A 12281-nucleotide genomic window follows, 5' to 3' on the forward strand; every position below is an offset into this window, starting at 1 on the left:
AGTCACCAAGTCTAAGATTCAAGATGTTATTTCCGACATCTTTCATTTGTGCACAACAAAGGTTTCTACGTTTGACTGTTCTGAAACAACATAGCTTTTTGAGCTTTGAAAATGTCAAAGTCTTAAAAAGCGCTTGTTTCATCTACAAATGCCTACATGGACTAGCTCAGCCTCCTGTACAGGAATTCATCTACAAAAAAATAAACACTGGACTCTGCACCAGGTCAGACACCAGAGGTGACTGCATGGTCCAATGTAGACTGACCACGTTTGGCCAAAACGTTCTGTCCATAAAAGGCAGTCAAACATTGGGGAGAACAGTCTCCTCATTTCCAAAAAAACGGCTGAAGACCAACCAGTATCATATCTCAAGCCACTAGTATTTCTGTGTATTGCTGTTATGTATTTGTAAATTTTTTACTGTTTTTATGTGTCCTGTTTTTATGTATTTGTACATTTATTACTGTTTTTATGAGTCCTGTTTTTATGTTTGGGACAACGGATGGGAATTAGCCTTGTGCTAAATCCGGCAATGTTTACACTCCACGGTGTCCATTAATCTTGCATTGTCCCGTCCAAATAAACAAATAATTATTAAAGTTTGTTTATTATTTGTCACATATAAAATACATGTACTTTATGGTGAAATGCTTGGTTCTGTATGAGCCCCTGAGAGTGTGCTTCATACAGTAAAAAAGTAAGTAAAAAAGTAAGTAAAAGAGGAATATACAATATACAATACAATATACAATCTAAAGTACAACCTAAGTACAATCTAAGTACAATGAGTAAACATTTTTAAACAATGAGGTACAAATGCAGACAATGAGTTACAAAACTTGAAGGTAAGGTGCAAAAGCAAATGAGGTATGAATGTAGTGCAAATCTCTTTAATAATAGATAAATATAATGTAGTGTTAAAGTGTCTAAAGTGAGTGTTAAGGTGAGTGTTTGTTTAAAGTGAGTGTGTGCATGTGGATGTGTGTGCAATGAGTGTAGGTGATGGGTTGTTACATAGAGTCATTGAGCATCCTGATGGCCTGGGGATAGAAGCTCCTTCTGAGTCTCTCTGTACTGGCCACGAGACTCCGGTAGCGCTTGCCTGTTTTTGTGAGTTCTCACCTGTACTGTGATCATCTTCCTCTGGCGCTGTGGATCAGGGAACTCATCTCCAAAACACAACACCACCTGGTGCCTGAGCAGACGGCTGCCATGATGGACGTAATCCTGTAGCTCTGGAGAAGGGAAGAGATGAGAGGGGATACGATGAAATTATTAAACTGCAGTACCAATGAACTGACTGTCCTGGGTTTAGTCAAAACTCTCGAACTAATCACTGCAAGTTTGCCTTGTGTTTTCGAAGGGATCAACCGAAGAATGTCGACAAAGACCGCTGCTGAAATACAGTATAAAATTACCCTTTTCTCTCAGAGGTCTCCTTTCAAATCCTCCAGTCGGTGAACGTTCGGTGGTCGCTAATAAGATCAGCACCTTGACCTGACTGGCTAACAGTGATAGTTAACATGCGTTTTATCGGCAACCAGTGGTGGCAGCGTCCGTCGACTGGAGGATACAAATTTAATAAAAAAGACTTTCAGAACTAAAGCATCTTCATGCCTTCCTTCCTCATCACAAATGTTTTGTTTGTTTGAATCTAACCCTACGCCGTTTGCGTAATTATTTAAGGTAACCAACTTGCGTCTAGCCACGCCCCCGCGGAGCGAGCGGAGCTCTGCCGCGGCAGCATTATGTAGCTGTAATTCCCCCTCTTTTAACATCAACGGCTAGCTCAACTGGTTCGCCACCTTGCTGTGGATCCTGCGGTGCGTTGGTGACAAGTTCGAATCCCTTCAATTTCTTTTATTTTTATTTTTTTTAACGTGCATTCTTTCGCCGGTTAAGTTTAGGCATTGTTTCGGAGTTGGTTAAAGTTAGGGTTAAGTTTAGGCATTGTTTCGGAGTTGGTTAAGGTTAGAAGGGTTACGTTTAGGCGCTGTTTCGGAGTTGGTTAAGGTTAGAGTTTGTCTTAGAGCATGGCAATATTCTTTCGGAGTTGGTTAAGGTTATGGTTAAGTTTAGGCATTGTTTCGGAGTTGGTTAAGGTTAGGGTTAAGGTTAGGCATTGTTTCAGAGTTGGTTAAGGTTAGAAGGGTTAAGTTTAGGCGCTGTTTCGGAGTTGGTTAAGGTTAGAGTTTGTCGCAGAGAATGGCAATAGAATGCAGCCTATTTCCGCACTGCCGCTCTCTCGCGCTGCCGCGGTCACATGGGCGTAGTGGCCAATGAAAGAAACGCTGAACACAAGTTGGTTGCCTAAAATATTCACACGGTCCGTTTACCCTCTTGGTGTGGTTAACACTTTAATCGCCGGGAACGCCGTAACTCGTCTTTCCCCGCCATGCTCATTCTGCCGAAGACGCCGTAACACGTCTTTGATATCAATATTTCAAAAATCTGTGATCGAAATCATATTTCTCCTCCGGGGACCTGAGATATACTGCTGAGCTCCACTCAACTGTCTAACGGTTCAAGAGCGCCATCTGGTGGCCGATCGGCCAACAGGAAGTGACGCGCCAAACAGGAAGTGCTCATCCATATTTCGTCCGGGCACTCGCGATCGTTAGCCGGACTCCATCTCGACACACTGGATAATCAATCGCTCGCCCTAACTCAATAAACAACGTTATTTGGACGTATATAGTATTATACAACCTGGAAATGGTTCATCTAGATCAACATCCCATAATAGCAAAATGTCTACTCCAAGCTGATCGCCCAACGCCGCGAGGAAGGTACGGTGAGTTTCAACGTTATTTTCTAACGTCTTCTATACTAACTGATCTGATGATCATATGACCCACCCTAGATGAATGATATAACGTTGCCCACGGAATTATAAACGACCCCCCGCCCATCCGGTCAACATCAGATGATACGTAGTAACGTCTAGAAGTACCTCCAGTTGAAATTTTTTATCTGGCACCGATCGCTATCAAACTGTATTTCATCATCAATATAATGCATTTGGGGCTATAAATCAAGTTCTGGAGAAAGCTGCAGAAAACGATAAAAACATACTTATACTTTAGACCATATTTTAGTATGAATATGTGAATGAAAAAGTATAACGTTGCTACACCCTGAACAATAGATATAGGACATTGAATGGGCCATAATAATGTCAATTTAGCAATACAATTAAAAAAGTTATAGCCCTGCAAAGAAGGGGAACTTCTCCATAGACAAATAGAGCTGGCTAGGGATGGTAAATTATGAATTTAACCATGGCGATCAAAGTGTTAATTTTGGCAGGTGTAAACACACACATCGCTCTCAGGTGTAGCACAAAAACAAGCCGACTGAGACCTTGTTGAAAAGGTGGACTTAGTCCGGTTACAAACTAACTCTGGTGCGGTTCATTTGAGGTGTGAAAGAAACGCAGGAAAGGACCCGAACATTTTTGCATTTAATGAAGCTGATTTTGTTGACATTTCAAAATTCATCATTACTTCATCATTACTGCATCATTACTTCATCATAACGTTATTATTTTCACAGCTGGTAAATTGTCAAAATAGCCAAACAAATACCTTGCATGCATAATTCAGGTGACAGTAGCCTAGACAGTGGAGCATACTTAATTACTGACAGTAAATTGGAAATGTGTAAAAGAAGCCAAGGTGGAGATCATATTTTTTTTAGTGCTGTCAATCGATTAAAATATTTAATCTGATTAATCACATGATTGTCCATAGTTAACTCGTGATTAATCGCAAATGAATCGCATTTATTATTATTATTATTATTACCTTAACTCATTGAGCGCCGCGCTGTTTTTCCATCTTGAAGGAAACGGGTCTTTTTGGGTGTTTTTCAATGTATGTGATGTATAGATTGGGGGAGATGAGAGCATCTAAAGGGTCGAAATGTGCAGGCTGACGGTGGTGGAAGAGGTGGTTCAGAGCAAGCAGGGTGATTGTGAGCAGCACACTGCCAGCGAGAGAATGTTGACATTCCAATCTAAGACACAACATTGATAGCGAGTGTGGGCCCAGAGCATAGCAGGGCGGAGAGAGGTTCATCTTAATGAAACGTTTTAATGGTGTGAAAGGTTATTAGCAGTTGTCATGACAGCACGTCGCATGACAACCAGAAGGCGGGGCCGTCGTTGCGACGACGAAGATCTATAAGTCGAACGGTGTTTCCGGGTGTAAGGCAGACCAAGAGCGGCTAAGGGCAGACTACAATCTGACTAGGACTGAGAGACTCTCTCCTCTCATAGAGAGGGGGGGGGGGGGGAGAATGACACATCATCATTAGCTTCGGCTAACGCGAGGAGGGTTTAGGCTAAAGACCAGGCCTGACCACCATTGGACTGAATAGCAAAAGGACGATAGACTGAACACACCGAAAGATCATTAGAATAGACTTTTCAAGGACAATACCATCTGTTAACATCTGAGCTGAGGCTTCTGTTTATATCAATAAACAAATCTTCTCCTTGTAAGGTATTTACGCTGTGTCAAAGTGTCGAATTCTTACGAAGGTGGAGAAATACTACGGTATGCGGATATGCACTAACGGGGAGAGATAAGGATTATATCAGGCAGTATAGGAGACGTCAGGACCATTCAAATTACACAACGCAGAGGAATTGGATGGAGAGAGGATAACACAAGAAGACGTGATACTGGCCAGATTGATCAGGATCTAACAATCTGTACTGCCTGGCACCAGCGTTATTGACAATTTTTACGAAGTTTGCGGACACATCGTATATTCTATATTATAGCTATGGAGACAATAGTATGGCTCATTTGACAGGCAATATTTATAGTCCAACATTGACAAACCAGTTAATTTCTACATACTTTCGTTTGTGCGCTATTCCACGCTAAACATTGCCCCGTTTCAAAATAATCCAGTCTCGTTTTCTAGATAGTGAGATATGACGTGTTATATGCATATGCGCAAATCGTTCGGGTTGCTCGCCTGAAACCTATATTATTTCCAAATCAAAGGTATATACCATATATAGATGTTTCTTCACAAAATCGTTTTACGAAGTTGCTATCGTTACCAAAAGCATGTTTTAGGTCTGGTAAAATACGACGCTGTGATCAATACAAAAGCATGTTTTAGGTTAGGTAAAATATACATAACATAGACCTTTCCTTAGTCAGAAGGTACTCCAAAATGAATAATCCATGTGGTTCCATCGCAATCGCCATTACTCGTGTGCATTGGGTCTGGCTATAATATGGGAAACAATAGGTTTCAAGTGAGCAAATCTCCGACAGATGGCTGTGTGCTGACTTCACTTTGAGGGAGAAGGGATGCCTGCAGCCAGAGGTAGCGAGGCACTGAAAGACACCTTAGAGACCCAGTTCAAAAGGTAGGCAATACTGCCACCTGTCGGGATTCGATCGTCATTGCAATTATAACGTAGGCAGCAGTGCCAGGGAGACACAGGCAGGTCTGCATGAGTGTTTAGAATGGGGAAATTGAAAAAAACACTTTCTAAAAACGAGAAAACTCGTTTTTGGCGCTCAACGGTTGGATTTGAAACACGAGAATTCTCGTTTTTAGCGCAGAAAGAGTTAAACTTTCTCTCACACTCACACACACACATTGAGTCAGAAACAAACAGTATCAATGAGAGTATCAACACACCTGAGTGGAGTCTAGTAAAAAAATTTAAAAACTTTAATCATTCGTTAAAATAAATAGTGGTGTTAAAAGAATTGTGCGTTACCGCGTTAATAACGCGTTAACTTTGACAGTCTTAAATTTTTTTGTCCACATATATAATCTCTCGTTTACCAAGTTATTTAAAAGAAATTTTATAATGACATGAATGAAATCAGGCTTTATATGGGGGATATGCGTTTCCAGATTAGAATCCTCTCCATACATTACACTTAATTATTCTTGCACATCCTGGCAACCCAGAGTAAACGAGAATAAAGAGTAAAATCAAAACCAGAAACCCCAAGACCTCATACATCGGTGGTGTTATTCTATTATTTCTGAGACCAGTGGTGGCCTCACATCTATGCAACAGTCTGCCAATTAGTATTAAATCAATGGGTTCCATTAATGGATTAAAAGAAAAGATATCTGAAAACCTATTTCTACTCCCAAGCCTTCTAATGTCATTGATATTGCTGTATTGTATTTTTATAATACTGTTCTTATTTGATCTTGTTCCCCTATATCATCATCAATCATCATAACACCCACCACCACCACCACCATCTCCATCTAAAGTAGAGGCAGATTCATTATTACATTCTGTTTACTGCTATAATTGAAAGCATCATGATTGACACTGAAGGCTAAATTATGGACCAGTTTTGATACACTGGATATGGATGCTATGTAGTAAACTGAAACTGAGGGAACAGCTACACTACTCTGAACAACATAATCGTATTCATGCTCACAAGTCAGGGTGTAACTATAACTATACATTGATTTGGATTGATACATCGATTCAAAAGGCAACAATATAATACAATCAATGCAATGCACATAATGTCGCAAGCACACACTCATGCTGCACACGCCCACGCTTATGGCCACAAAGGAAAGGTCACTTTAAAAATAGTATAGCAACAGTAACAGTGTATTGCACTACCAAAGGACCTAGCATGTCCTCCATGCTCTGTAAATAACTTATGTACAAATACAGAGATGCCCCACTATGTTACCTGTTTATTGCACAATGTTGTTTTATTGGATTCTATTATATGTTGTACTACTGTATTGCACATCGTTGCGGGCAAGACCACCCGCATTTCATTGTATACTTGTATGCCGTGACAAATAAAACTCTTGACTTGACTTGACTTGACTTGATTCAATGTTTTTTTCATAAAAATGCTTTTTCTCCTCACATTCAAAGAAATTCATGACTGCATTCTCAACATAATTTGCGTCATATGTATTTATGATTTGATAGAAATTTTGTAAATTGTGTTAGCTGGATCACAATACCAATCATATTACTGAATATAATTCTAATCGTATCATATTAGATATTGAATATTGAATTTGTGAGGATTGGTCCATTACCACACGCTTCCAGGTACCAATTACCTCCACACACCTGAAGGGAGTTTCGAATCAGCTCGAAGGGAGCCCTTATATACTCTGGGTTTCTGAAGGTTCATTGTTGGGTCGTTTTGCTTACCACCGCCTGCAGCTTGTTCCTCCCGTGTTGTGCTCCATCTGTTTCTCCAGTACGCCTTGGAATTCGCCGCTGTCGCCCCTCTCTGCTCCCGTGGACCCGCGCCCCGTATCTCACCTTGCTCCTTGGTGAGTTTTTGGAAGTGTGTTTTTTGATGCCCTGTTTTTCCTGGACTCAAGATCTATCTGTTTTTTGTGTGTTTCGTTAATACTGAAGAGGTATCGCCTTTGTTATTTCTGGACTCAGCTTTATTACTGGACTGCCTCGTAATCCCTGCGTTCGGTTGTTGACATTCCTCTTTTTCTCTGTTCCTCTCCGAGTGGATTGACAGTAAGCTCTGCTCTGGGCTAAGCTGCAGAGCCGCAGAGCCAGAGGCCGCAGCGCCACAGAGCCAACTCTGCTCTGGGCCGAGCTGCAGAGCCGCAGAGCCTACTCTGCTCCAGGACATTCCCAATGAATACTTCATGTTGTTTTTTCGCTCTTTCTGTTTGAAAATAAATACGCCCTTAGTTTTTGGCTAACTCTGAACTACCTGTCTGTGTCGTGCTGTTGGGGTTGTTTACAAACCATAACAGAATTGCTGCCTTAAGAATACAAATCTGAGGTTTTTATACTACTCATAGGGGTAGGACAAAAAAAACGATGCTGCAACATAACGCCGTTATCATACACTGGCGCCAAGTATTGATATTTTAATATAATATTTTATTATTATTTTCTTTTGCATGTCAATCTCATTGACTGCAATACAAATGATTGGAATGAGGTTAATAGACTTAAAACATTATGTTATTAGATAAAGCAGATAATATATATTTTTATTGCAGATGGTAACAAGGTTTTCGGTTGGGGACATAATTAATAGTTATAATAATAGTTATAAATAAATAAATAAATAAAGTTATAAATAAGTTAATAATAATCAGGTTGCAGTCAGTGTGTTAAAGAGACACTATGCAATTTGTCATCTACAGTTGGCCAGTTTGCGATGCACACTAAATAATCTGATAAGCTTGCATGTCAATTCTATGAATAAATACATACTTCCTGCTTTTTGCCTTTTTATGGGTATTTTTTCTTCTTCAGTTGCACAGATACCGTGAAGTATCGTAGATGAAATTTCTCGCGATATGATCGTTATAAAGGGCCAGTTACGTGAGATACCACCCTTACTCACCGGTGAGGAACTGCTGCGTGTCAAACAGTTTGCACGTCTGCTCCTTCTCCAGCTTGTTGGGTTTATCCACGTAGGGCGCCAGAGGGCCTTCCCAATAGACCCGGCCCTGGCACAGGCGCTTGGCGTACAGCCCATCGCTGGCCATCCAGAGGTGCACCCCCCTCTCTAGTACATTGGGAAGCTTCTCCGCACCACGCCTCTGTGACTCGGGGTAAGGGAATGGAAAGAGAATAACCTCTGCGCCGCTGTACGACCTGTCCTCCGGGCCCGAGGGGGAGGAGGGAGAGGAGGAGGAGGAGGAAGAGGAGGAGGTGATCCGACAACCCTCCGGACTGGTGGTGGTGACCTCCTTGACCAGAGACTCTCTGTAGAACAGGGACACGTGCAGGCTGACGTCTGGAAGAGAGAGGTGAGGCTTTGTCAGAGAGTTAACCCTTTCAAAATAAATCCTCAAAACTTGAAAAGGGTTCTGTATCGTATTAGCTCTCGCTCGGCGTCACTGTCTGCACTGTCCTCGCACACGTGCACACGCACTGAATAAAGACCACAATGTACCTTTAATCCCAATATTTGTCTGACCACACCCCTATCAGCTTACCCATATAAGCAGGGGTGGGGCCACCCACTTGCCTCCTTCTCGCTTTCACCACAAGGAAGTGCCTCGGTAGATCCCCACACTTGAAGTGATGTGATGGTAGGAGAAGAGTTGGAAAGCAAGGATATGTTGACATCATATCTTTATTTTCTCTCTCACTATTTTCGAGAAAATACGGCGATATTGTCTTCGTACTGGAGTGTCTGGAAGATGATGATCATTCTAAAAATCCTCCACCGGTTTTCATATTGGGAGTTCGCGCCGCTACATGCTTTTCCAACTGCAGTCCTTGCTGTGTGCTGGTTGCGGTAAAGGCACAGCTGGGCTGTAGGACGCGCCGCTGTTGTGAGAAGCGGTGGGTTCCTGGTTTTGGTGAGTTATGTTTGCTGGCAGGCTCCACTTGTCTGTTAGTGCTATGGGGGCTAATTGACAATGTTTATGAAAACCGGCCCCAGGCTAGGGTCCTCTTAGGCGACAGAAGACCTTGGTCTGAAGCCCATTATAGTTTAACTAGTGGGCCGCGACCATTAACACTGGTGATCCCTGTGTTTTCTGGACGAGTGGTTATCTCTCTGTCACCGTGTAGCCCCTTCTTTCATATCCAAATGAGAGTATTCCTTCACGAGGAGATATGGGCATAGATGTTCGATAGCGGAAGATCTATGTTCAAGTCAGCTACACAGGCCAGTTTGGGTATTGTGCTGGCTCCGTCGGGTGTTGGTAAAATCACCGTTGTAAAGCTGTGTTGACATCTTGTTTCTCTTTTCTCTTAAAAAGTGAGGAGGGTTTCAGAACGGCGGCCTGTCTGGGTGAGTGTTATATCATTGTGTACAAGTTCAGGTGATAGCTGCTTAGCTTACGTGCTAGTGGTGGCCTACTGTTAGCCAGTCAGCTGTTAGCTGCGGCGCTAGCTTGCTGTGATCACTAGGTGGCCTACTAGGTTAGGCTGGGGAACGTTAGCTTGCTGCTATCGGCCTAGGTCCAGCGCGGGGTGGCTCCGGCACCTCGCGCGCCGCCGCGGTTCCCGACTCCCCTCTCCCTCACAGGGAGAGGCGGGGGGGATTCGAAGCTACTCTCTGGTCGCGCGCGCCGTTCGCTCGGCGTCTCGCGGGCGGGGGCGGTAGCGTCCGACGGTTAGGGCGGCCGTTAGCTTAATGCTACTCTGTTGAATGTGCTTTGATTATAACATGTTTTACACTCTTGACTACGACGTCATCTTTGACAGGGGATGTTCGTCGACCCTGCCCTGAGCCAGGACGGCAAGGATTGCGTCAACAAAGGGGACCGTAGCGACGGGTTGGAGCGGCGACGCTGGCCGGGTCGGCAACACAGGACGGCTGTGTTTACTACGTTGCCTTGAGACTGCACTTCGTTGATCTACGCTCCGGGTAGGATAGGTTTGGCCAGACCTTATACACGTCTTCTGGCTTTACCTTCTAAATGTTTTGTAAATAACGATGTTTTCCAAAAACGAGTGTTACTGCACTACATTTAGGATACGACGCGAGTTGGTGTGTGAATTGTCTTGTCACTAGATATTTAGCTTCTCCGTGCAAATCGGGTTGTTGTTTCAGATGTGAAAATGATCTGGTTGTTGTGTGAGAAACATCATGTGTGTTTATATGTACCGTGTACTCACAACTAAGTTTCCTGGTCCCACGGCCTGGAATATTGGACGTGTGCACCGCAGAAATTCCCCCGCCATAGAGTACGTCACCGTGCGTGTCTCTGTTGGTAGGACTTCCGTGTGCTGTTCAGGTCCATGTGATGGATCTGTTTTCGGGGGGTGGTCAGGGCTCCTCCTCACCAAGCGCCTATTCGGGCCTTCTGTGAGTTCGGACTCCTCCTTCCATGTGAGGGAGCCTCCTTCAGAGTACAGAGCCTCCTCCTCAGATTGTCAAGGTGAGTGGACCCTCTAGAAGGTGTCCTATTCTATTGTGTATGTATTCGATTCAATTCGATTATTGAGTGTGTATGGGTTCAGGCCTCTTCCCCGGAGGGCCCTAAAACCAATTTTTTACATGGCTCAAGGTGCAATATATTCTTTTCAATCTGTACAGCTCGCGTGGGAAGTCTCTCTGGGGATTCCCATCTCCTTCCTATGGGAGGGTGGTGGGATGTAAAAATGTGAAAATTTTTTACCCCCGGCTGTGTAGACTGGGATACATACTGTTGGTGCTTCCTTCTTTTCTATTAAGAAAGAGTTGGAGTTAGGAAGTGTCACACCCCTCTTGTCGTTCCCCTGGGCGCCTTGGGGATTCAATGACGGGTCTAAATAGCCTGTTCATTGATGTGGGTGTGTCCCGACGCACGTATAGTGCTAGCTCGCTGTAAACAGGCGACTGACTGGCACGCCTTGGTTGCTTGGGGTTAAAACGGCGTTTTTATAAAGCAACTGGGATGGAGGTTTTTCCTCTTCCGACGACCACATCCCACGACCTGGGTTGGTTATCGACGGATTCTCGTTCATGTCTGGGGGATGATGACGGAATGGATCTGAACATATGTTGAGGGGTCTCACGCCCTGGGGGCGGGCCACCAGGCACGGTTCGCCCGAACGTCTGGGTGGTGCCTTCTTTTCATGTTAAGATCAACACGCATATCTGCCCTTTCTCCTGGAGTAGGCATGTCGGCGTGGTTAGGGCACAGGACTGGTTCTGGTCACGCTGGTCCGGATCAGTTGAACCCGTTGTCCGCCGGGGATGCAGATCTGCTGTTCTGGTACCCTGAGGGACTTGGGCTTTTTTCAGGGGGAAAAATGCCAGGTTGGTCCGGGTGTCACAGGGTTAAGCACTATGGAGACCCTGGTTGGGTACGTTTTTTACTCAGCACTGTCGTAATGGCTTACGGCCATGCCAACCTGTACACGCTCGATCTCGTCAGATCTCGGCCGCTACACAGGTTGGTCCTGGTTAGTACTTGGTTGGGAGACCGCCTGGGAATACTAAGTACGGTGTGCTTAGGGGCGGGTTCTCCATTATTTTTCGCTCCTCTCTCACGCATGGCGAAGAGGGGCCTGTTGGGGTGGTCTTTGACCTCCTCTGGTGACCCTGTGCTTCCCGTATCTCCAGGCCCGGTCCGAAGTAATGTTTCGTCGACCCGTAGGCCTGGGTTAACCCTTTTTTGAAAACTGAAACACTTGTACTGCGGTATAGCCGGTGTATACCCGCAGGTGTGTTTTGGAGTTTTTTCTTGAGGGGTTATAGGAACAACCACCGCATTGGGTAACACGAAGGTGGTTGATTCCCTGGTGTGTTGGAGCAGTGTCAACTCCCGGGTTCACCGGTTGAGGGTGCCCCTGCACGTTCATGACGTCTGCC

At 44.2% G+C, this 12281-nt stretch overlaps 1 protein-coding gene across 1 annotated transcript in view; it reads right to left on the reverse strand.

Moving 5' to 3' along the window:
• Positions 1 to 12281, reverse strand: part of irf4a (interferon regulatory factor 4a) — a gene marked incomplete at both ends in the record, with an annotated part of 43576 nt that overhangs the window by 102 nt on the left and 31193 nt on the right. Inside the window, 2 exons of the mRNA XM_084327506.1 lie at positions 1123 to 1235; positions 8367 to 8762. Coding sequence (XP_084183632.1) covers positions 1123 to 1235; positions 8367 to 8762 — 509 coding nt within the window. The remainder of the gene's footprint in view (positions 1 to 1122; positions 1236 to 8366; positions 8763 to 12281) is intronic.

This window comes from Notolepis coatsorum (genome assembly GCF_963971535.1).
Source record: "Notolepis coatsorum genome assembly, chromosome: 13".
Taxonomy (NCBI): domain Eukaryota; kingdom Metazoa; phylum Chordata; class Actinopteri; order Aulopiformes; family Paralepididae; genus Notolepis; species Notolepis coatsorum.